General features: G+C 39.8%; 1 protein-coding gene across 1 annotated transcript in view; it reads left to right on the top strand.

Moving 5' to 3' along the window:
• The window catches only part of LOC128867218 (sodium channel protein Nach), a 147,650-nt gene extending 121,090 nt beyond the window's left edge, over window positions 1-26,560 (top strand). Inside the window, exons 8-11 of the mRNA XM_054108319.1 lie at window positions 547-612; window positions 17,139-17,230; window positions 21,431-21,536; window positions 26,451-26,560. Coding sequence (XP_053964294.1) covers window positions 547-612; window positions 17,139-17,230; window positions 21,431-21,536; window positions 26,451-26,560 — 374 coding nt within the window. The remainder of the gene's footprint in view (window positions 1-546; window positions 613-17,138; window positions 17,231-21,430; window positions 21,537-26,450) is intronic.
• The last annotated feature ends 491 nt before the right edge of the window (window positions 26,561-27,051 follow it).

The raw sequence follows: 27,051 nt of genomic DNA, 5'->3' as shown, positions 1-27,051 counted from the left end.
TATTTACATTCCGCTTACTTGCTTTTATCGCTTTTTAGTTGTTGTTTTGTTTTTAGTTGTTTTCATTGTTTTGTTTTTTGTTTAAAATTTTATTTGGCAATTTCACAGTTAACCGCATTGTGTTATTTCCCACAAAAACCTGTAAAATCAGCCAATTATTTTGCCATTCCAACGATTTGATTATTTTGGCGCCAACACTGCGGCGTTGCTCTCATGCACCGCCATTTTCTTAATGCCAAAATTGCCATATTTGACAATTTAGTCAACTGTGAGCGCAAAACAGACATTTTTTTTGCTGAAAATTTAACCAGAAAATTAAAGCTTTTTTAATTGGATTCTTTCATTTTGTACACATGCATGCACACAAGCATACACACATCGTTAAAATTCCTATGTACTAAATCATTCATAGTTTCGATTTCGATTTTAAATCGGATTTTCACAATTAACGCTTTCCCCATTGCTTTTCCATTTTAATTTGATGAATGCTTGTGATATATGAAAAAAAACATAAATCAAATCTGACGTTATTTCGGATCATCAAAGTGAGAAATGGACGAGTTTTGCGAATTTGTGATTTCGATGGTTTGGCTTGTTTGGAGGACATAAAAAGTGAGTAATCCTTTGAGTAACATAAAAACAGAAACATGAAAAATAAAAAAGTGAGAAAGAGATATGGAAAAACTGTAGATAGATAACTGGATTAATTATAGTGTGTATTTCAGAAATAATTTCAAATACAGGGTGGTTCATTTAGAGAAGTATGAGAATACAGAAAAGGGTGGCCCTTCTACAAAAATGTGAGAATATAAAAGCACAAAAAATATATAATCAGAAAAAAGTACAGAAAACCAAATATTAAACTGTGTCAACTGCAGCGTGCATTTCAAAAATAATCCAAATAAAGGGTAGTCCATCTAAAGATATGTGAGAATATACAAAAAAAAAGGAAAAATATCAGGAAAAAAATTTAGAAATCAGATATATAGCTTTATTAATAATAATTAGAACTGTAATTAATAACTGTATTTGAAATAGTTCCTGATAAAGGGTGGTTCATCTAAAGAAATGTGAGAACGTGCAAAAATTAAAAAAATAAGATAAGAAAAATAAGAAAGAAGCAAAAAAATCAGATAACTGTATTTATTGCAAAATATATTTTAGATATATTTAAAACAAAAAATACGAAAGAAGTATAGAAAATCAGATAACTGTATTGCAGAATATTGTTTTATTTTGTTTGTTTTTTTTTATTGCAAAATATATTTTAGAAATATTTTCCAATACAGGGTGATTCATCTAAAGAAATGTGAGAACGTACAAAAGAAAAAAATAAGAAAGAAGTATAGAAAATCAGATAACTGTATTTATTGCAAAATAAATATATTTTAGAAATATTTTCAAATACAGGGTGGTTAATCTAAAGAAACATGAAAATGTACAAAATAAATAATTAGAAAAAGTATGACAAGCCATAAATGTAGCCACAGTAATTATTGTACAAAGTTTATTTCAGAATAATTTCAAATAAAGGGTGGTCCATTTAAAGAAATATAAAAACATACAAAAACCATAAAAAGAACTATAGAGAATTAGTTAACTGTATTTCTTGCGAAATGTAACTCAGAAATATTTACAAATACAGGGTGGTTAATATAGAGAAATATGAAAATATTCGAAAAATAATAAATACAAGGAAACAAGAAATATCGGATAACTGTATTTATTGCAAAACTTATTTTAGAAACATTTTCAAATACAGGGTGGTTCATCTAAAGAAACATGAAAATCTACAAAGCAAATAATTAGTAAAAGTATGACAAGAAAGATATCTAACAACAATAATTACAGAGCTTATTTCAGAAATAATTTCAAATAAAGGGTGGTCCATTTAAAACAATATCAAAACATACAAAACCCATAACAAAGAAGTACAGAGAATCAGTTAACTGTATTTGTTGCGGATAACTAACTGTATTAATTACAAAATTTATTTCAGAAATAATTACAATTACAGGGTGGTTCCTCTAGAGAAATAGAAAATTATACCAAACTAAAATTACAATGGCACAGAAGTATGGTAACTGTAATATATACAGTGCATACTTCAGAAAAAATCAGAATACAGGGTGGTTCCTCTAGAAAAATATGAAAATATATCTAAAAAAAGAATTTAGTAGAAAAATCAGATAATTGTATTGCTTGCAAAATTTATTTCAGAAATATGTGCAAATAAAGGGTGATACATGTAGAAAAATATGGAAATAAACAAACAATAATAGAAATAGGTATAGAAAAGAAGATAACTGTATAAATTTCAGTGAATTTTTCAAAAATAATTCCAAATTAAGGGTAGTTAATCCACAGAAATATGAGAATATTCAAAAAAATTAGCACAAATTATTTTTTTCAAAAGCGATCTACGACACATGGGTAGGTTGAGGTACAAGTAGCAAGGGTGAGCTTACTTAAGTCTTAGACTTTCTTACAATATTGTAGTGGTTTTTTCTATTATGTGAGCTATTGACGACTGCTGTTAACAAGTCCATTCTGCACCACCAAAGTTCTGGATTACACCTGTATATCCACAATTACACCAATTACACCACAACCTCCACAAATGCATTTGCCAACTTTCTTCTTCTTATCTGCTTCTCTTGCTGAAATTCAGAGGTTTTTCCTAGTCGCCCATACACCACCTAACCTTATAGCGGGTACAACTTGACAGACGCTATTCCAAGATCATCCTCAAGCGCTTTGTCAGTAGTGTTTATGTTGTTTATTTTTTTTTTTTTTGTTTTTTGCTTTAAGGCGCAGCGAACCGTCAGTTCGTTACTAATGGATTTCCCTACCAAGGAAATCCTTGTCCATAAGTACTTATCTCCAAAACCGTCACTTTTTCAACCAGTACGACGACCACCTTCATTGTATTTTGATTTTTCATCTTAAGAGCAGAGTGTAAAGAGGCTACGAGCCAGAAGCCTCAACATTTTTTTATCGATGGTAGTTAAATGCACCATGAGCTGAAGGTTCCTTAGCCTGTGCTAAATTTAAAATTGTCAAGTATAATCGGATGTTTGGTCAGAGTGCCCGGCAATTTACTGGCCTACTGGCCTACTCAAATCAATCCATCCCTCCATGAACTCCAATCGCTACCTGTAAAAAATCTACAAATATAGGAAACATTGTATACATTTTTTTTTAGATGTTTTTTCTTTTTTGGTATAAGTCTGGTTCTCGATGAATTTTTGTGCACTAACCGCGATTCTCGACTGTCATCTCATTTGTAATCTCTTCTTCTTCTTAATTGGCGCGATAACCGCTTACGCGATTTTGGCCGAGCTTAACAAAGCGCGCCAGTCGTTTCTTTCTCGTGCTAACCGGCGCCAATTGGACACACCAAGTGAAGCCAAGTCCTTCTCCACCTGATCTTTCCAACGCAGAGGAGGCCTTCCTCTTCTACCACCAGCTGGTACCGCATCGAATACTTTCAAAGCCGGAGCGTTTGTATCCATTCGGACGACATGACCCAGCCAACGAAGCCGCTGGATCTTTATTCGCTGCGCTATGTCTATGTCGTCGTAAAGCTCATACAGCTCATCGTTCCATCGTCTGCGATATTCACCGTTGCCAACGTGCAAAGGTCCAAAAATCTTACGCAGAATCTTTCTCTCGAACACTCCAAGCGTCGCTTCATCGGATGTTGTCATCGTCCAAGCTTCTGCGCCATACATTAGGACGGGCATGATGGGAGTCTTGTAGAGAGTTAGTTTTGTTCGTCGAGAGAGGACTTTACTGCTCAGTTGCCTACTTAGTCCAAAGTAGCACTTGTTGGCAAGAGAGATTCTACGTTGGATTTCAAGGCTGACATTGTTATCGGTGTTAATGCTGGTTCCTAAATAAACGAAGTCTTTTACAACCTCGAAATTATAACTGTCTACAGTGACGTGGGTGCCGATACGCGAGTGCGCCGACTGTTTGTTTGAAGACAGGAGGTACTTCGTTTTGTCCTCGTTCACCACCAAACCCATTCGCTTTACCTCTTTATCCAGTTTGGAGAAGGCAGAACTAACAGCGCGGTTGTTAAGGCCGATGATATCGATATCATCGGCATACGCCAACAATTGCACGCTCTTATAAAATATTGTGCCTGAGCGATTAAGTTCTGCGGCTCGTACGATGCTCTCCAACATAAGGTTAAAGAAGTCACACGACAGTGAGTCACCCTGTCTAAAACCTCGTTTGGTATCAAACGGCTCGGAGAGGTCCTTCCCAATTCTGACGGCGCTGCTGGTGTTGAGCAACGTCATCTTACATAGCCGTATTAGTTTTGCGGGGATACCAAATTCAGACATCGCGGCATACAGATAACTCCTTTCCGTACTGTCGAATGCAGCTTTGAAGTCGACGAAAAGATGGTGTGTGTCGATTCTCCTTTCGTGGGTATTTTCTAAGATTTGGCGTATTGAGAATATTTGGTCGATGGTAGACTTTCCAGGTATGAGGCCACACTGATAAGGTCCAATCAGTTGGTTGACGGTGGGCTTCAGCCTTTCACACAAAACGCTCGCTAGAACCTTATAGGCGATATTTAGAAGACTAATCCCGCGGTAATTGGCACAAATTGCAGGATCGCCCTTCTTATGGATTGGGCAGAGCACACTTAAATTCCAATCGGCAGGCATGCTTTCATCCGACCATATTTTGCATAGGAGCTGAAGCATGCACCTTACCAGCTCCTCGCCGCCATGTTTGAATAGCTCAGCCGGCAGTCCGTCGGCGCCCGCGGCTTTGTTGTTTTTTAGCCGTGATATTGCTATTCTCACCTCGTCATGGTCGGGTAACGGAACTACAATTCCATCGTCATCGATTGGGGTATCGGGATCTTCACATTCTCTATGACATGCGCATCTGTCACTGTTTAACAGGTTCGAGAAGTGTTCCCTCCACAATTTAAGATTGCTCTGTACGTCAGTTACCAGATCGCCGTCTTTGTTCTTACAGGAAAACGCCCCGGTCTTAAAACCTTCTGTAAGCCGCCGAACTTTGTGGTAGAATTTTCGGGCGTTGTTCCTATTGACCAGCATCTCAAGCTCCTCGCACTCACGTATTTCGGCCTCTCGTTTCTTCTGTCGGATAATACGTCTCTCTTCGTTTTTCAGCTCTCTATAGCGATCCCACATGGCTCGCGTTGCGCCCGATCGCAGCGTGGCTCTATAGGCGGCATCCTTTCTTTCTGCCGCAGCATGACATTCCTCGTCGTACCAATTGTTTTTTCGGGCTCGCCGGAATCCGATTTCTTCTTCGGCGGCGGTACGTAGGGAACGAGAAATGTTGCTCCATTGCTCGCGCATGCCGATTTGTTGGGCAGTGCTTTCGGAGAGCAGGAGTGAGAGTCGAGTGGCGAATCTTCTGGCTGTCTGTTGTGATTGCAGCTTTTCGATTTCGAACATTCTTTGCGTAGGTAGATGCACGTTTTTTTCTGCACAGAGGCGGGTGCGCAGTTTGGCTGCAACAAGGTAATGATCCGAGTCGATGTTGGGTCCTCGGATCGTACGTACATCTAATACACTAGAAGCGTGTCTTCCATCTATCACAATATGATCGATCTGGTTTCGCGTTTTTCGATCAGGAGACAGCCAGGTAGCTTTGTGTATCTTTTTATGCTGGAATCTGGTGCTGCAGACTACCATGTTTCGGGCCCCGGCGAAGTCGATCAGCCTCTGTCCGTTACCGGATGTTTCGTTGTGCAGGCTGAATTTTCCGACTGTGGGACCAAAAATTCCCTCCTTGCCCACCCTGGCGTTGCAGTCGCCAAGCACGATTTTTATGTCGTGGCGGGGGCAGCGCTCATAGGAACGTTCCAAGCGCTCATAGAAGGAATCTTTGGTCGCATCGTCCTTCTCTTCCGTCGGGGCGTGGGCGCAAATTTGCGAGATGTTAAAAAATCGCGCTTTGATGCGGATTATTGCGAGACGCTCGTCCACCGGAGTGAACGACAGTACTTGGGGACGAAGTCTCTCTCCCACAACAAATCCGACACCGAATTTGCGCTCCTTTACATGGCAGCTGTAGTAAACGTCGCAAGGTCCTATGTTTTTCTTACCTTGCCCCGTCCATCGCATTTCTTGGATGGCAGTGATGTCAGCCTTTACTCTCACAAGGACATCAACCAGCCGGACAGAGGCACCTTCCCCATTAAGGGACCGGACATTCCAGGTGCATGCCCTTAAATCATATTCCTTATTTCGTTTGCAGGGGTCGTCATCAGTAAAGGCAGTTCTCATCCGAGGCTTTGTTGTTGTTTTCATTGGGGGGGATTTTTAAGTGGCGGGTCCCAAACCCAGCGCACAACCAGCTATCCTGGAATGCATCGCCTTCTCACGTTAGCTCACTCCCGAACGGGTGTTCGGAAGCTAACCAGAGGATACGTGGGCTAATCCCGGACGTTGTGAGCTGCTTGAACCATATGTAGAAGAATCGTCCTGGCCACTCCCAAGTGAATGGCGATCAGTAACTTTCCATACTTGCGTGGACTTCTACACATGGAACCATCCTCATTTGTAATCTGCTACCCCAAAAAACCACCAAGTAGTAATTTTTAACTTAACTTCTGTTAGGCGTTTGGCCGAGCTCTGCTCTTATTTGTGGTGTGCGTTTTGACGTTGTTCCACAAATGGAAGGAACTACATTTTTAAGCCGACTCCGAATTTCAAATGGCTTTTTATGAGGAGCTTTTTCATGGCAAAAATACACTAGAAGGTTTGGCATTGCCGAGAGGCGACCGCTATTAGAAAAAACTTTTTCTTCATTTTCTTCACACCGATTTCCCAAATAGTAGTCACGCGCTAAACCCATTCGGCTACAGCGGCCGTCGAAATAAAGTAATTTCATAATTTGCAATTCGATAATCACCGGGTCATAAATGGGCTCATCTCATTTTGCTCGAAATTGTTTTTTTTTTTTTGAGCTTGCTTTTATTGTTATTTTTTTAATTTTTTATTTTTTTTTTTTAATAATAATTTAGCATTACGGTAAGATTCAAGCCTTAATTAAAGTATAGGTTGAGAGGTTAATCACGTAATGGTTCTAAGAAAAGGAGGTGCAAAAACACCTAAAAATATTTTTTATGTGATTTTACGTGCATTTTTAAATAAATCATGACATGATGGGCACTTTTGGATCCCAGAATCGCGTTGAGCGCATGAAAATACATCGGAAATATTTTTCTAATATACCATAAAATTAATAACATAAATTTTTCTAGGCCTGTTATTTTTCGTCTAAAAGACAAAAATTAGAGACTGAGGTCTCGAAATTTCAAAATATATTTTATTTTGTATGTAAATCCTACTTTATATTAAATGTACATAACTTCAAATTGAATTTATTTAAAATTTTTAGAATTTGAATTTAATTCGACTGTAGGTTAATAATATTAGGTGCGCAACTAATTTCTCGCTGTTTTTTTTATATTAAAATACAACTTTATTCTGAAAAAATGGTTACAAGTGTGGAGCACAATTAATGGAACTGCTAGTCAGCTAGACCATGTGCCATCGATCGGAACAGATGATAATCGAACGGCACAATATCTGGAGAATATGGCGGGTGAGGTAGGATTTCCCATTTCAGTGTTTTCAGGTAGGTTTTAACGGGTTTGGCAACGTGAAGCCGAGCGTTGTCATGCTGTAGAATCACTTTTTCATGCCTCTCCGCGTATTGCGGCCGCTTTTCGCGCAGTTCTCGGCTCAATCGCATCAATTGAAGTCTATACCGATCCCCAGTGATGGTTTCGCTTGGTTTTAACAGTTCATAATAAATAACACCAACTTGGTCCCACCAAATACATAGCATAACCTTCGCAGCGTAAATATTCGGTCAAGGCGACGACGACGTTGAAGCATGACCAGGCAGTTCCCATGACTTTCTTTTCTTTGGATTGCTGTAATGAATCCATTTTTCATCACCCGTCACGACGCGATGAAGAAACCCCTTTCTTTTTTGTCGCTGGAGCAGTTGTTCACAGGCAAAAAAAACGACGATCCCTTGGTTTTAACTCATAAGGAACCCAAATCGCTTGGAAATGGATTGCCGGATAACTCCTAATACTGAAGCAAGCTCTTCTTGCGTTTGACACGGATCCTAATTGGGCAATGCCTCCAATTCAGCGTCTTCGAAGGCTTTTGGCCTTCCTTCACGCGGACGGTCGTCAACATTAAAATCACCGTCTATGAAGCGACGGAACTAATCTCGGCACGTTGTTTCACTTAAAGCAGCATCTCCATAAACTTTATGTGGCTTTCGATGCGCTTCAGCCGCCGTTTTTTCGAATGAAAGAGGAAAATCAACACTTCCCACAAATGACGATTATTCGGCACAAATTAAACATTTTCACAAGACCAAAAGTATAGGGTGGGTCGATTGTTTGGGCTCCAATTTCATGAATGGCAACTTCGATTTCATGTTTTAAAGCATCAATCATCCCTGGATGGTTCGCATAGCATTTGTCCTTAACGGCTCCCCACAAAAAATAGTCCAACGGGCTTAAATCACAGCTCCGAGGCGGCCAATTGATATCGGAATTCAAAAAACGGTAGCCAAAAGTTCGAGTGTAACTTTGGCAGTGTGACAAGTTGCACCATCCTGTTGAAACCAAATGTCGTCCATGTCATCCTCTTCAATTTTTGGAAACAAAAACTCGTTGAGCTTGTCACGGTAACGCTCGCCATTCACTGTAACCGTGGAAGAAGAAGAAGACTCACCACTTTGGAAATAGGTTTTCAATATTTCCCAATTTTGTTCAAGCGTCCCAGCGTCCCATTTCGTAAATGTCAAACCTTTACGAAGGCATTTGACATATCATTTGTGTTACCATTCTCAAAAAAATAGGTGGTTCAAAAAGCAAACGCTATATGGCCCACTCTGGAAAAATAATAGAATAAATAAAAAAAAATTATATTTAAGACGCTAAGAAGTTAGTAAATGCAAGGGAAATATAAATAAAATGCGTCAGTCTCATTTTTTAATAGTCCCTCCCCATATTTCTGCTGCTACAAGGAAATTCGCAGCCGGAAGTTGCAATCTAAGATAGTTAATTAGGTGTCTATTGGCAAAGGGTTTTCCATCATCGTCCAACTAAGAAGACCCACCTGTACCCCAAAAGTATATTTCAAGAGCAATAATCATCTTAAGGATAAGCTCATTAAATAATCTCCGAGAATTTGAGGGACGATGTCATTGAAAAATAATTTTCGTTAAGCAACAAGTTTCCCAAGCAAACTCAGTTTTGCCTTTCACTCTCATCAAAAAACTACTACCAACACACAAAGTGGATATGAATACGAGTATGCACACCAACATTTTAGAAATTTATCTCTGTTTGTTAGAGGAAATTAAAATTCATGTTCAAATTATGAAATTTACTCAATTTGTCAGAAATGCTCAAGCTTGCATGCGTACTTACTATTCACTACACAGCCATACATTTTTTACTAGCCCAATTTCACATTCTTATAACTAACACCAACCGAACTCTCTGCTACCCCTACTTCTCCTCCTCCTGCTCTCGGCACACAAAAGTATATCTCATTTTGTTTTTGCTGCACGAATCTGAAATGAACAGAGTGGAACAAACCAAAAACGTTCATTGGGGCAGGGGAAAGCAACCGGAGACAGGAAAACACACTCCAGCACTTCGACAACAAAAAAGGAAGCAACAAAAACTAAACACAAGTAACACGAAGAGTAACGTGAAAGTATCGAGGGAGAGCAGCAGTAGTAGCAATAGTTGGACAAACACGTCACATACAGGCAAAATAAATGAAATAATACGCAAGAGAAAAACAAAAAAATGCAAAAAAAAAATTAAAATAAACGAAATTATTACACTTGCAACAGCAAGAAGGGGTGTGACCAACCAGACAGACAGACAGCCACGCAGGCATGACTATGTGTGAGCTTGAAAGCAATTGAGGTGCTGAAGGACGCACCGATGCATACCTTCATGTGTATTTGTATACGAATATACACGACAGTCAAATTAACTTGTGTTGAAGAACTTAGCAGAAGTCCGCCCCTTACTGGGTCCTTGAACGCTAGTCAGCGAGTATATAAAACTAAGGCAACCTCAATGTGGTTACGGCAGAATATTTCAGCTTTTATTTGCGCCTGAAATTTGGCGCTCAGACAGCGTAAAAAATGTGTAAGGGATAATTTCGTTGGTACGTTTGAAAAAATTGTTTTTAGCGCGAGACAGTGCACCTTCTCAATTTTAAAAAAATTCTGCCATTTAAGTCGAATTTTGATACCTTCATCTGCTCCACCATCTGCCGTGATGATGCAGCTGGGGGTAGCAGAAACTTTTGACGAATTCCACCGGACATCCGTGAACCAATATCTGCCTTGCGTTATTGTAGTTAACTCTCATGGTCTTGGTCTTGGCGATGTTGGCCTCCAGTCCGACAGCGCGTGCCAGCGCTACTAGTTTGTCCGCCTTCGCTTGAATGTCAGAGAGTTTGTGAGAGAGGAGGCACATGCCATCGGCGAAGTCCAGGTCCTCAAGACGTCTGGTGAAACTCCATACGATGCCTTTTTTGTGCAGGGTCAGTTGGTTAATGACGTCGTCAAGGACGACGGCGAAGAGAAGGGGCGACAGGGGACAACCACGCTTTACGCCTGCGTTGATAGTGAATGGATCGCTGATATCGCCTTTGTGAAGCACTGCCAGTACGAAGTTCTCTTAGAGGGCTTTGATGAGTCGCTTTATCTAGTCGGGAACTCCCTTTCTACTCAGTACCAGCCATATTGCGTCTCGTTCGATAGTGTCGCATGCCTTCTTAAAGTCTACGAACAGCATGTAGAGCGGGGAACGTCACTCAACTGATTGTTCTATTATGTATAATCCGAAGTGTGTTGCCTTGGTCAACACAGCTTCGGTGAGGGCGAAAACCAGCTTACTCGTATCTTAAGGAGCGTTTGATATCTTTGAGCCTGCTTTGTATAACCGCGGCTACAATTTTGTAGATGGTGTTAAGTAGGGTTATTCCTTGCCAGTTGCCGCAGTCACGCAGGTCGCCTTTCTTTGGGCAGATTCACTATGATGTCTTTAGTCCAGGACGGGGGTAGGTTTTCATTGCTCCAGACGGATGTGATGTGGGGATGCAGAATTTCCGCTGACATTTGCGGATAAGGATAACATAGTTTTATATGCTGATTTACCATAAGAATGTGCAAAAGGTTGAAAGCTGTGCTGGGTCAACCCTAAGAAAACGTCAGATGTAAATTTCCCAGTCGCCAATGCATGTATATTTCTGTATCTTCCACCAGAATCTTTTGCCACAATTTAATTTAGAAAAGGTGAAATTAAATAAAAAATTTAAAAAAATCGGGCCTTGAATTGTTACACTAATTTGAAGTTGTAGCGGCAATTATGGCATAAGTAGCAGTTTGTCATGCAGCTGAAGTAGTTCATCTTCCATATATGTATTTGCAAGTGGCACTTTTTTCTTCGGGATTATGCCAGTTAACGGACTAGCCAGTATATGCATCTAAACGTAGATAGTCAACCTAGTCATGAACTAGTTTCATAATGGCCCAGAGAGCGCAAGTTTTTGACACCATCAATATTTCGAAGTATGCTTATTTTAAGTATCAGTGAAAAGATATATTAGAAAAATTAATTCGCATACACCTCTAATTGTAACTAGTATATTTCCAGTCACTTTGTAACTAGTACATTTCTGGTCACTTTGCAACTAGTATAAATGTGCTCACTTTTGATATAGTTTGATTTCTTCCACAAAATACTACTTCATGAACTAGCATGTTTGCTGAGTAGTTTGGTCATGCACTGTATGGCCCTTGCACACTCGTACATACATACCTACATATATCAACGCCTGGCATTATGACTGTGAACTGAAAATGATATTTTTGCTGTGAACACCTGCTGCACCTATACGTGACCTCCGTGCCCCTCGCTCACTTCTTCGAAAAAAAAACGGAACTGGACTAGCATTCTCTCACACGCAAGGGACGTGGCTAAATTTTGGCATTCATTGCTGCATATCACAGTAGAGACATGTAGAGTAGCAGTTAACCATAACCGCACACACACACACAAGCACATACTTTACTTCCGTGTGTCTACGTGTACTCGCATTTGTCGGACAACTGCAAGGAAGCATGGCACTTGGCTAACATCATGTGCAGTACCGTTGAGGAAAGTAGAAGACAACAAACAAACAAAAAACAGAATTTCAGGAATGACTAAAATAGTTTTAGTTTCACTTTTGCCACTTGGACCACTGCCGTCACTTACTATTGCATGATGTGTGGCGATAACTAAGCTTTTGATATTTGTGTGTGTGGCTTGGTTCTGCAAATTATACGCAAAGATTAGTAGATTTGCTAGGCGGATTACCAGGCTACTGCTCTCAGTTGTCGGTCAACAAAAATGCTAAAGTGTCAATGGTGAGTTGAGACTGATTAGAATTTTTTGCCTCCCGGGGCGATTTAGAGGAAATTTTTAATGGAATTTTAAAATTTTTGGCCAGTAAATATTTAACCTGCGTTCTGAGAATTTGTTTTTTTTTTTTCTTTGTGAGTCAGTTTAATGGAATGCAGGTGGATTTAGTTTGACCCAATTTTGTGTGCACAACTGGCACATTGGATGCTAGGGGTTTTAGAGAGTATACAGTTTTTAATATGGCTTTGCGGAGAGAGGAAGAAATTTTTTCTACTGTCATTCAACTGAAAGTGGCCAGTAACGATTTTTTTTCATTTGCAAGCGGCTCAAGCTGCTCACAACTTCCGGCATTGGTCAAGTATCCCTGAGTAGCAATCGACAGCTGTTTACAGAGTGAAAATATTTCAACTAATTAGGATGTGGTGGAATTCTGGTATTATTAAGCCTCCATGTGCTGGTTGAGTTAGTCATTTGGGAATCACTTGGGGGCGAGCTAAAGTGAGGGCAAAATCTCACGCTTATATGATACTTCCGTATTGGATTTGAGGGTCACCAGGGTTTCCAGTGTCTATCCATTAGGAGGTGTCGCTGCAAGCGGACGTCGGACTAGGAGCAGGTGGCTGGCTTAATAAACATGCCTTTGCATAAAACATGTCAGGATGTGGCTAATAGCTGGCCTTTCAAATAAAGACACTTCAACTTTCAATGCAAAGTAGAGCAAAACCTCGAATGAGACTGTCTGCTTTCGATGGCAAACACGTCAAAAATTGAAGGCTATAATCTAGATGGCATACAACTAGAATCTCTCATCCCTTAAAGGAGAAGGTAGCTCTCTCTAGCTGGGTGGCATCATCGTAAGTGCAAATCATCACGGACTGATCACCGCCCCACAAGAGACGTCAACTATGAATAAGGCAACGTAAAAATACCAACGATCTTTGCGACATCTATGAAACTGCCTTGTGAGAGGTCGCGGATTCGGTATCGACTATGTGATAGGAAAAATACTTTACCATCAAGTACTTCCGTAAGTTATACAGCCCGCATTGAAACGAGATTCTTTAGTGTCCCACACATATGCCCTCACACCCCGATGGAAAAGAATGGGGACAGAACCAAATATCGCTTCTATATTCCATGCCAAATTGGGTAAGAAGGAGAGCTTTGATAAAATTCAACCTTCTTCTTCTTCTCCTTCTTGATTGGCACGACAAACGCTTACTCGTGCTAACCGGCGCCAGTTGGAAACACCGAGTGAAGCCAAGTCCTTCTTTACCTGAGCATCCCAACGCAGAAGAGGTATTCCTCTTCCTCTGCTACCACCGGCTGGTACAGCATCGAATACTTTCAGAGCCGGAGCGTCTGTATCCATTCGAACGACGGCATGACCCAGCCAACGAAGTTGCTGGATCTTTATTCGCTGCGCTATGTCTATGTCGTCGTCAAGCTCATACAGCTCACTGTTACATCGCCTGCAATACCCCCCCGCAGAATCTTTTTCTTAAACACAACAAGGGACGCCTCGTCAGTTATGCTCATCGTCTAAACTTCTGCACCATAAGTTAGGACGGTCATGAGGAAAGCCTTGCAGAGTGTTAGTATTGTTCGTCAAGAGAGGATTTTACTACAATACTATTTGCCTACTTAGTCCAAAGTAGCACTTGTTGACAAAGAATCTCTCCGTTGGATCTCAAGGCATTATTATCGGTGTTGATGCTCGTTTCTAGATAAAGAACGCAAGCTGGCAGACTTCATCGAGGCTCGAACCTTTTTATTCTTTGGTACCAGGTTGCAGTTGAGCTTAAACTTCTGTTAGTGGCGGTTCACTGCGGTGTTCAAGGGTGTACTGCGAGTCTTAGGAGCGTTCAATCGAAAAGGGCAGTTCACTAAAGATGAAGATATGAAAATTGATTAGACTATTATTAGACTTTAGTCACTGGGTGCTCCTTTTTTCAATAATCTGAGGCAGTGCAGCAACCCAAATCCCATCAACCTTCTAAATTACATCAACAGATATAGTTAGCTGTAGATATCTGCTCGTTGGAGAACTGCAAATGGTATCAAAACGGCGCTTTAGCCCTACTTGGGGGCAGCCAGACAGGTACTTCAATCATTTCACCTAACATCCTACCTTTTTCGAAAGCTCAAAAACTCGAATAACTCGAAACTTCGAATACCTCGAAATCTGTTCCAGTTCTAGAGTCGCGTTATGGGTTCACATTTAGTTTCAGCGGAAAATTATATCTATAAAAATAAAATATCTACAGCCCGACAGCGCTTTATAAAAAGATGCAATCGAATCTAGAGCTATTCGAACTGAGCTGTCTAAAAGATGCACCACGAATGTTGTCTCGGTTCTTGTACACAGAGACATTCCTGGGAATTGGCTAAGAAATCTACTGATCTTAAACCATTGAATTCTACGCAATATGTGGGTATCCCTTTATCCTCGAGCTTGCTCTGGATTAGGTCTGGCTACATTGCTCAAGCCAACAGTAGATGAATCATGGAGCCCACTTGTGCCGACTTGTGCGAAATTAGACAATTCTGGTCTTGAAGGAATGAGCACAGAACTAGGTTTCTTACCAATCTAGAGCGATCTTTCATTAGTACAGTAGTTGATATCATCACCGGGCACTGCCACTTTCCAGAATGCGATATCGCTGCACAGTAGTTTATAGTTTATCCGAGGGGCGCAGCAATTTCACCACATCAAGAATTAGAGGAGGAATTTGAGTCCAAACTAATGGTATCAGTGCACTCTTATGAAGATTGGCAACCATCAAAATGCTTAATGTCTAAAATGGTTAATGTCTGAAATGGTTAATGTCTGAAACATCATCAAAAGCGCCGTCGCACCAATGGTATGCAGGGCATGCTCCCACCAACACTATAACATTCCTCCTCCTCATCTGATTTTCACCCTGAGACCGCTGTAAGCATTCCATCAAGTTGGAGCCGCGTTTATGTCTATTGACTCAACCAGGTAACTGCGTCCAGGTTCCTCTCTTGTGGACGTATAGAGATCTTGCTCCAGCGATAGTGTCCACTCCTCCCACCGTTTCATAGATGGTTCTGAAGGAAGTGGAACATCGGAAAATTTGAGATAGCGCAGTTTTTACGAGCTATCGTCTTGTCTTCTGGGAGTGATTAACTCAAATGATGTCGGCGTTTCTCGTCGTCGTGTCCGGAAACAGTTTATCTCCATGTTGTACTTGCAACTGTACCTGCTGCTGCTGGGCCTTGCGCTCCCTTTCAATAAAATCGTAGCATTAATTTTCCAGCAAACCATCAAAATCTAGCCTAACTTAACCCAGTCAGGTATTTCCCTTTAAAACTGCATCATTAAATTTCCCTTTATTATGATAATATTGGTATGGCTCAATGTCGTATGGAATAAAATATCGGCCGAATAGCCGCGACGACCTCGGCGGCACACCTCCATCTGATGGTTCAAATTTTCGATGACGCTGAGGCATAATTGAGGTTCTATGTCGTTAATGTGCCGAATTATCTCATCCTTTAGCTTTTGAATTTTTGCTGGCTTATCGACGTACACCTTTTCTTTCAAATAACCCCAAAAAAAGAAGTCCAATGGTGTCAAATCACATGATCTTGATGGCCAGTTGACATCGCCGCGACGTGAGATTATTCGGCCATCAAATTTTTCGCACAAAAGAGCCATTGTTTCGTTAGCTGTGTGACAAGTAGCACCGTCCTGTTGAAACCACATATCGTCCACATCCATATCTTACAATTCGGGCCATAAAAAGTTCGTTATCATCTCACAATAGCGAACACTACGAGTATTCCCAGTAGCTGCCTGACCAGCCTCATTTTGGAAAAAATACGGCCCAATGATGCCACCGGCCCATAAACCGCACCAAACAGTCACTCTTTGTGGGTGCATTGGTTTTTCGCCAATTACTCTTGGATTATCATTCATCCAAATGTGGCAATTCTGCTTATTGACGAATCCACTGATGTGAAAATGTGCCTCATCACTGAAGATGAAGTGCGCGATATGCATTTTGATTTGAATGCCCGTTTTCATAATAAGCCTGAATAACTTTAGCTCGTTGTTCGATTGTGTATCTTTCTTTGAGTTAATCTAAAATTGAAAAGTGTCAAATTAAATGCAGAAAAAATCTTGAAGTGTTGGTGTGGTTCACATTCAACATCAGCCCTTGAACTTTACCCACCCTTTAGATGATCTCAATTTTCAATTTAATATTAAGAATTTAATCCTTTAAAAATTTAAATTGACAAGAAATTGAAAAATTGAGACTGTAGCAAGGCGCATTCATTAAAGGTGGTGGCACTAGACCAACAACAATTCTGTATGTTTGATTGACAAAGCAAATTATTGGGAAACTAGAAAACAAATTATGAATTCGCCTTGTTTCATTCTGAGCTGACAGCCACATGAACACGGCGAAAGAAAAAAAAACAAATCAGCTGATTTACCAGCACTACCTTTAATAGATTCGCCTTTCTGTGCATATGAAATTTTTTGTGAATAATAAAAATAGTTGAGGTAAATGAAAAATTTAAACTCCCAGAAGTGCTACTTCCTTCACCTTTCAGCTTTTTTCTTCCTACTACTTTTTATACAACACTGAACAGTTTTTATCGTCTAATTCACTTTTCTATTCTTCTGCGATTTCAGGAGAAATCATCTCGCTCAAGTCCAGCCGGTATAAAATCGATTGTCATTGCTTGTCAAATTGCGATGACTCCAATTTCTTTGTGCAATCCTATGTAAGTACCGTAAATGATTTCATATTTCCTTTTTATGAAATCTGCACACAAATTTTTCATATCACACACACACACACCGAAGCACGCATATAAATATGGAGGATGTAAGTATTATATTAACTACATATGAATAAGCGCCATCATGCCACATACGCCATTGTACGAGTATCCTGCTGCAGGCACCGCCAGAGCTGCATCATCGTGCCAGCTATCAGTGCGCAATGTGTCATTTTTCAGCTGAGCAACAATTGCTTATGAAGCGATTCACAAGCTGACAATAGCATCAACTGTTGTACACACTCGTATTCAAGCATACAGTTAGCAGCAGCAAGTACCGTTTTACTGGAATAGTAATGCTGAAAATCAATGCACATGCAGGCGCTGCGGGACTGCTGTTGCCGCCAATGCTGACTTCCTCAAATGCACATCCGTCGCTCTCGCAGCAGTGCATTGCCACAGATTTGGCAGCTTTGTTGGTAGTATGGAATGGGTCTGTTACCAGCATTTCCTGCTGTTACTGCCACAATTTGTATGCCGAATTATTGACGATAAAAATATTTTTGCTCTTATTCACTTTTTCCCAAAAAATCTGGCATGGTTTTTTTTCTCTCTCTCCCTCTTTTACATATTTTTGTACAAAGTGGCAATGTGTTGTAACGGATTCTAGCGAGTAATGCTCAGTATATTCGCAATGCGACAATATTGAAAATTTTGCCAGTATTATTGTTAACTGTTATTGGTTTGGTTTTTGTTATTTGTTTTTTTGGATTGTGAATAGCGAGTATCCTTTGGTGAGAGTGGGGAATAAGCATATAAAGCACCGTAAAAGGAAAATATTTTTCTTCGAAATTGATAGTCGTCGTTGGAAATATTTTTTTTTTTGTTCTTTTTTTGTGCAACTGTCGTAAAAAAATGTAGTGTGCGAATAAAAATGGTAGCAATTGACACAAACTTAAACTCTTAGAGTCAGCATGAAAGCATTTATAAAATTTTTAAGTTTAGGTGCAGTGCATCTGTCAGCAATATAGTTTTGACTAGCCTGGAAGGTGGTTTAACTGAGGGGTTCTGTTCTCCTCTTCTTAGTTGGCGCGATAACCGCTTACGCGATTTTGGCCGAGTTTAACAAAGCGCACTAGTCGTTTCTTTCTCGTCCTTCTCCATCTGATCTTTCCAACGCAGAGGAGGCCTTCCTCTTCCTTTGCTACACCCAGCTGGTACCGCATCGAATACTTTCAAAGCCGGAGCATTTGTATCCATTCGGACAACATGACCCAGCCAACGTAGCCGCTGGATCTTTATTCGCTGCGCTATGTCTATGGCGTCGTAAAGCTCATACAGCTCATCGTTCCATCGCCTGCGATATTCGCCGTTGCCAACGTGCAAAGGTCCAAAAATCTTACGCAGAATCTTTCTCTCAAATACTCCAAGCGTCGCTTCATCGGATGCTGTCATCGTCCAAGCTTCTGCGCCATACGTTAGGACGGGCATAATGAGAGTATTGTAGAGTGTTAGTTTTGTTTGTCGAGAGAGGACTTTACTGCTCAGTTGCCTACTTAGTCCAAAGTAGCTCTTGTTGGCAAGAGAGATTCTATGTTGGATTTTAAGGCTCACAAAGTTATCGGTGTTAACCAACCCTAACAATTATAAGTCCTAAGTATAAGTACACGAAGTCCTTTACAACCTCGAAATCATAACTGTCTACAGTGACGTGGGTGCCGATACGCGAGTGCGCCGACTGTTTGTTTGATGACAGGAGGTACTTCGTTTTGTCCTCGTTCACCACCAGACCCATTCGCTTGGCCTCTTTGTCCAGTTTGAAGAAGGCAGAACTAACAGCGCAGTTGTTAAGGCCGATAATGTAAATATCATCGGCATACGCCAACAATTGTACGCTCTTATAAAAAATTGGGTCTGAACGATTAAGGTCTGCGGCTCGTAAAATCCTCTCCAACATCAGATTAAAGAAGTCACACGACAGCGATTCACCCTGTCTGAAACCTCGTTTTGTATCGAACGGCTCGGAGAGGTCCTTCCCAATTCTGACGGCGCTGCTGGTGTTGAGCAACGTCATCTTACATAGCCGTATTAGTTTTGCGGGGATACCAAATTCAGACATAGCGGCATACAGGTAACTTCTTTCCGTACTGTCGAATGCAGCTTTGAAGTCGACGAAAAGATGGTGTGTGTCGATTCTCCTTTCATGGGTCTTTTCCAAGATTTGGCGTGTTGTGAATATTTGGTCGATGGTAGACTTTCCAGGTCTGAAGCCACACTGATAAGGTCCAATCAGTTGGTTGACGGTGGGCTTCAGCCTTTCACACAATACGCTCGCTAGAACCTTATAGGCGATATTTAGAAGACTAATCCCGCGGTAATTGGCACAAATTGCAGGATCGCCCTTCTTATGGATTGGGCAGAGCACACTTAAATTCCAATCGGCAGGCATGCTTTCATCCGACCATATTTTGCATAGGAGCTGATGCATGCACCTAACCAGCTCCTCGCCGCCATGTTTGAATAGCTCAGCCAGCAGTCCATTGGCGCCCGCGGCTTTGTTGTTCTTTAGATGCGTTATCGCTATTCTCACCTCGTCATGGTCGGGTAGCAGAACGACAATTCCGTCGACAACGATTGAGGTATTGGGATCTTCACATTCTCTGTGACATGCGCAGCTGTCACTGTTTAACAGGTGCGAGAAGTGTTCCCTCCATAATTTAAGATTGCTCTGTACGTCAGTTACCAGATCGCCGTCCTTGTTCTTACAGGAAAACACCCCGGTCTTAAAACCTTCTGTAAGCCGCCGAACTTTCTGGTAGAATTTTCGGGCGTTGTTCCTATTGGCCAGCATCTCAAGCTCTTCGCACTCACGTATTTCGGCCTCTGGTTTCTTCTGTCGGATAATACGTATCTCTTCCTTTCTTAGCTCTCTGTAGCGATCCCACATGGCTCGCGTTGCGCCCGATCGCAGCGTGGCTCTATAGGCAGCATGACATTCTTCGTCGCACCAATTGTGTTTTCGGGCTCGCCGGAATCCGATTTCATCTTCGGCGGCGGTACGTAGAGAACGAGAAATGTTGCTCCATTGCTCGCGCATGCCGGTGTGTTGGGCAGTGCTCTCCGAGAGCAGGAGTAAGAGTCGAGTGGCGAATATTCTGGCAGTCTGTTGTGATTGCAGCTTTTCGATGTCGAACATTTTTTGCGTAGTTAGATGTTCACTTTTCGCTGTTCGGGTTTTAAGTGGCGGGTCCCAAACCCAGCGCACAACCAGCTATCCTAGAATGGTTCGCCTTCTCACTTTAGCTCACTCCCGAACGGGTGTTCGGATGTTACCCAGAGGATACTTGGGCTAATCCCGGGAGTTGTGAGCTGCTTGAACCATATGCAGAAGAAGAATCCTGATCACTCCCAAGTGATCACATATGGAACCATCCTCCTTAACTGAGGGGTTTAACTTAATTTAATACTCGTTTGAGGTCTGTGCATCTTGGTTAGTTGACATTCGAGGGAACACTGTATTTACAGAGCATAACCACAGTTGGAAATTATACCACTGATTGAGACTAAAACAAACCTTGTATTTCGCTTCGCTTCGAGCTTATAATACTTTAGCGTAAAACTGGCGATATCCAGTTTGGAATAAAGCTTTCACTTTCGAGTTTCGTGCTCTTCAAGGAAACACTTTACTCACAATAGGAAATTATGCCGTCGATTAATACCAAACAAAACCGTGTGTGAGTTTGGATTTCTATCAATGTTGCGCCTTCTGTGCGCTGCTACTTGGTCCTCAGTAAGTTTGACAGAATCAGCTGTTGCATTGCAAATGTTGGTTTACATTTTTGTGTTTACCTTTTTCTTTATTTTCGATATTTTCTTATTCACATTAACCCAACCTAACTTTTTTTTGTGTTTAAAGAGCTTCGTAATTTTGACATTCCCTTCTTAGTGTTTTCACGCATCTCATCTACATTCACATCACGGCAAAGAAATGCGCATTTTTTCACTTTAATCTGCCAAACCTTTTATTCCATTATTGTGCTTCACATCCTGACCTAATCCTAATTCAAAATCCAGATCTTAAATTTTCGTTCATTTTAACATATATTACTTTTGGCTTCATTACTTACTACAAAAATCTGTTGCATAGTTTAATGTATCCGAGATTGCTAATCGTTGTATCTTCCCATTTTGATTTCTTTCCAGCGTTCCAGAGTTTGGTTTTTGGGCGCGAATCTTCAGTGGGGCATTATAGACTATCCGAAAATGCAGCTAAGACGCGATGTGCTCTTCTCGTTTGCGGATGTGTTGGGTAAGTAGGCGATTAAATAACAAATGGTAAGTAATCGCAAGTCCCCCTAGATTAGGTTAGGTTGAAAGTGGCCAAGAAAGTGTAGAAAACGAAATATTTGTGGTTCACAGGTCACCACAAATTTTGAAGTAGGATTGAGACTGCATTTTTCCGCAGTTTTTTGACGTACTGAATAGGAATCTCAACTCTGAATAATCCAGGCACGTCTAGTTTTCGAAATATGCCTACAAAAATCAGCATTTTTGGCTGTATTTAAGGTTATGTAACATCTTTCGATTTTTTTTATGTCATAACAGTATCTCAAAGTGCCATGCCTCATCTTCTGAACCCATTTTGAGAAGCGTTTTAGTCTCGTAAAATGTTACCCAGAAAAAAATACCAAGTAAAGTAAGTAAGTGGTTCCTGGTTCTCCAAAATCAAAGAAAATACAATCAGGCTGAGCTAACTTGTTTCAAAAAACAGCCTAAATACAATTTTTTAAATATATCAATTCTACTCATGGTGAAAAGATTTTAGAGGTCTGGCCAGATCAGACCGTTAAACGGTTCTCAGCGAGTTTGAAGGAATCCGCTAATTGCCTGACGTAACTGGGGACATGAAGACTTTGATTGTGTTAGTGATATACGAATATATTCCAGACTAAAATACACCTTACAAAATAGAATTTTTTAGTTTATTTACCATAAATCTAAAAAACATTTTTTTAGTATTGATTTTTTTCAAAAAATTTAATAAAAAAAAGTTTTAATATCAAATAAAAATTAAAAAAAAAGTTTAATATCACATCATTTTATTTATAATATTAAAATTTAATATTAAATTTTTTCACAAAAAAACACTTTAAAACTCTTGTTGTAATTTTATTAAAAATTTTTTAAACAATTTTTTTTTTTAATTTAATTTAATTTTTTTTTTTTTTTTAAATGTGATAAATATTAAAAATATTATTGTAATAAATTTTTTTCACAAAAAAAATAATATTAAAAATTGCAAAAATATGCATTACAATTTTTTTTATTACATTTTTTTTTACAAAACAAAAATTTGTTAATAAAAAATAAATTTTTTAAAAACATTTTTTTTTAAAACATTTTTTTTAAATATTATTTTTTTTTAATATCAATTTTTTTTAACAAAAAAAAAATTTTTTTATTTAAATTTTTTTAACAATTTATATTACAATTCATTTTTTATTTCAAATATTCAGGGGAAAGAAATGAAATTTAAAAATAAAATTGGACAGTTTATTTAAATCTAAAAAACCATTCTTTAGTATTAATTTTTTACAAAAAATTTTTATAAAAAATTTAATAAAAGAAAAATAATATCAAACAAAAATAAAAAAAAATTTATATTTAAATTTAATAAAAAAAAATTTTAATACCAAATAAAAATTTAAAAAAACTTTAATATTTAATATCTTCCCAGCCATGCTCCAAAAGGTAAGCCACCTTGTGGTACCATGGTTAAGAACGATATTCAGGGGATGCCTAAGGTTCAGCTACGTTCCTGTATTGTGGAGAGAAGCGAGGGTTGTGTTTATTCCAAAAGCGGGAAAAAGCAACCCTCTATACTCAAAAGAATACAGGCCCATTAGTTTGACTTTATTTCTCCTGAAAACGTTAGAGAAGATTCTAGATACATACATTAGAGACACAATTGCGCCGGACGAATTATCCAAGGCGCAGCATGCTTACACTAAAGGCAGATCCACTGAAACTGCACTTCACTCACTTGTACTAAACATAGAAAAGGCGTTAGAATATAAGGAGTATGCTCTAGGAGTATTTCTAGATATATCAGGGGCCTTTAACAACGTGACAAAAGATGCTATTTTAAATAGCATAGAGTCACTTAATGTGCAACCCGCGGTTTATCTATGGATAAGGCAGCTATTAGCTAGCAGAAAGATAAGAGCGGAGTGGAATGATGCGAGCGTCCCCAAATATGCATGCAGAGGTACTCCGCAAGGTGGGGTACTATCGCCGCTATTATGGCTACTAGTAGCAAATGAAATTCTTAAGAAACTTGACGGAGGGGCACCTAAACTAGTGGCATATGCCGATGACATAGCTATAGTAGTTACGGGAAAGTACCTGGACACCATCAGTAATATGATGAACAGCACTCTCAAAACGATACATCAATGGGCATCTCGCGCAGGGCTAGGGATAAACGCGGGAAAAACGGATATGGTACTTTTTACCAGGAAGTACAAAGTTCCGGCGTGGAACCTCCCGAAGCTAGGCAACAACGAACTACTTCTCAAAGATTATGCAAGGTACCTCGGAGTAATATTGGACAGCAAATTGCTGTGGAAGCACAACGTTGAGGAGAGGGTGAAAAAGGCCAGTAATGCGTTGTACGCATGTAAAAGAATGCTGGGCGTTACTTGGGGTCTATCACCCTCCCTGATGCATTGGTGCTACACAGCAGTAGTCAGACCGATATTGCTGTACGGAACCTTAGTATGGTGGACTGCGACAAAAAAACTGGCATACTTAATGCCGCTGGAAAGGATTCAACGACTCGCTGCTCTGTGCATAACAGGAGCGATGAAGACCACTCCAATGGCGGCGCTGGAAATGATACTCAGCATGCCACCTATTGACCTCATGGCGGAAAACCTGGCAGCGAAATCCGCGAGGAGGTTAGTGGCTGCGGGGGTATTCACCTGCAGAACCTTCGGTCACAGCTCAATAGGAAAGTGGAGCTCAGGTGGCACAGACTACATGACTCCGTACTTTAATTGGGAAAGAAGGTTCCGCACTACAATTGAAGAGGAGGGATGGTACAAAGGAATGAAGCCTGGCCATAGAACCTTTCACATCTATACAGACGGCTCGAAAACTCCAGACGGAGTGGGAGCGGGTATCTACTGCTCAAAACTAGGAATAAGGCAGTCTATCAAGCTGCCAGACCACAGCAGTATTTTCCAAGCGGAAGTTTTTGCTGTGGGGAAGGCCGCGGAGCTAGCCTACACTAGAACAAGAAAGAACTCAACAATTAATATATACGTGGATAGTCAAGCAGCAATAAGAGCAATAAGCTCATATTGTATTAAGTCCAAAAATGTTCGACGGAGCAGGGAGGCCATAGAAAGGCTAGCCGGAAACAGTAGGCTGCATATCTACTGGGTACCTGGTCACAAAGGCATTATGGGGAACGAAATAGTAGATGCGATAGCAAAAAGTGCTGTGAGACTACCATTTGAACAAGAGAACGACATACCGAGACCGCTAAATGCGATATACAATGAAATGGACGACCACATGAAAAGGCAAGTGAAAGCTAGGTGGACTAACCTGACCACATGCAAAACAGCAAAACTCATGTGTAGAACTAACGACAAAAAACTCACTCAATTCGTACTTACGCTCTCCCGAAAGGAATGCAGAACTATCATAGGTATGCCAACAGGTCACAATCTATTGGCTGCACATGCGTACAAGATAGGGATTGCTAACACGGACAAATGCAGAAAATGCAGAGAGGATGTTGAGGAGACTTTAGAACACCTTCTGTGCGTTTGTCCGGCATTATCAAAAACGCGACTAAGATGCCTGGGAGCCCCACTGTTTGGAAGGCTGGAAGACGTCTCAAAAGCGGAGCTCCCAGCCCTACTTAGATTCGCCAAAAGCGCTGACATCCTACATGATGTCTACTTTAGGTATTCATAGAGGTCGGTCTCCTTCTGGTATCGCTAGAGACCAAAAGGTCTATGCGTGGCTTATTGCCAACCAGGCTTAAAATTTAATATTAAATTTCTTCCCAAAAAAAAACTATAAAAAAAACAAAAAATTGCTTAAACTCAAAATTAAAGAAATTGTTGTCTTTTTATTTAAAATTGAGACAAACAAAATTTTTTTTTTTAAATGGGAAAGTAATAAATTTCTTTCACAAAAAATATATAATATTAAAAATCACAAAGAAATGTACTACAATTTTTGGTATTACATTTTTTTGTACAAAAAAAAAATTGTAACAAAAAATAAATTATTTAAAAACAATTTTTTATATAATTTTTTTCCAATATTTTTAATATTAGTTATTTTTAACAAAAAACTTTTGTTATTTAAAATTTTTTAAACAATTTCCAGTTTATTTTTTGTTTCAAATATTCGTGGGAAATTTTTTTGTCATATTTGCAAATCTTCCAATTTTTCCTCTTTTTTTCATTAATAGCCTAGCCTGTGGGTCAGTCATTTTCTGGTTTCAGTAACAATGTGATTTCGGAGTAATGGTTGTTAGCCCAGAATCTCTATCCTCGTGGTGAGGCTGCCTCGTCGTATAGCTTGCTAGGGATAGCATTTCCAAGAGACGCCCGCTCGCTATGAGACACATCTTGTTTGAAGACAGACGCTGCCTTGTGGAATCAGGTAGAATGCTAATTTGAAGGCGCCCTTTGTTCGTCTTGTCAGTAGCAACTATTGGGCGTTGTGGATTTTTTAAAGGACTTGCCTCACACCAAAGCAAGACCGCTCACACCCATTATTCCTACCCGCTGCTTGTTCGGTACTGCTTATTTGTAAATAATACTTATTCACAGCTACCCTTCGTATCTGAAGGCCGTATCACTATCTGTATCACAGCCTGTGACGCGTCCGGTAGCCTGTAACTGGGCTTCCGCGGAACTCCACAATTCTGCGATACCGGGATAACTGTGATAGCTGGCACTATGCGCCCAATGATCGGCGCAGTAGCAATTAGTCATCAATAATCAGCATGGAGGCTTACCTATCCCTGAAAGGTTCATATGTAGTTTCATTTGCTTGAATTTCTGAAACATTGTCCTCATAAACTCAGCGGGGCAAAATAAATTTCCAGTGTAACTAAGAAAATATTATATTGGCTTATATAAAAAATATTTATTAACTTGTATTTATTTATCTTTATCCTTCTTTTCGTTTGCAGTTTATATTGGCGGCCTCATTGGCTTCTTTCTGGGTTGCAGCGCTTTAAGCTTCACAGAGGTCATCTACTACTTCAGCGCACGTCTCATTAAGAGATTGTTTTGGAATTAGCAACCGCATTCAAACCTGCTGACTAATATTTTGAAGGAAAATAATTTAAAAAAAGGATAAAATAAAAAAATAGAAATCAAAAAGCAAAAAATTAAATAAAATAATCCTGCTAGCTAAACTGGAGCCTTTATGGCTTGCCACACAACAATTTGTTTACGCACAACACAAATGTACGCACGAGTTGTTTTAAAACCGCAATGAATAAATATCAGAAAAATCCTATGCAAACACTATGGCACACATACATATACACCTTTCAAATGAACCATTTCATGTTGTTTTCCCTCAACTATTAGCCACTGACATATAAAAATTAACGAACCACTTCCTCAACTACGACTCATTTGCTTTGTATTCAATTGTGTGAGTGTGTGTGTGTATGTGGATTATACAGGGTTGTACTCGTATGGTTAATGTCGGTTATTTATGCCGGAAACGTCGCCAACATATTTGTCTTAACAGTGCAAACATAAAAGCAAAATAATGTAAAA

The sequence above is a fragment of the Anastrepha ludens genome, chromosome 6, assembly GCF_028408465.1.
Source record: "Anastrepha ludens isolate Willacy chromosome 6, idAnaLude1.1, whole genome shotgun sequence".
In the NCBI taxonomy this organism is placed as follows: domain Eukaryota; kingdom Metazoa; phylum Arthropoda; class Insecta; order Diptera; family Tephritidae; genus Anastrepha; species Anastrepha ludens.
This window is presented reverse-complemented; position numbering and strand designations above follow the sequence as displayed.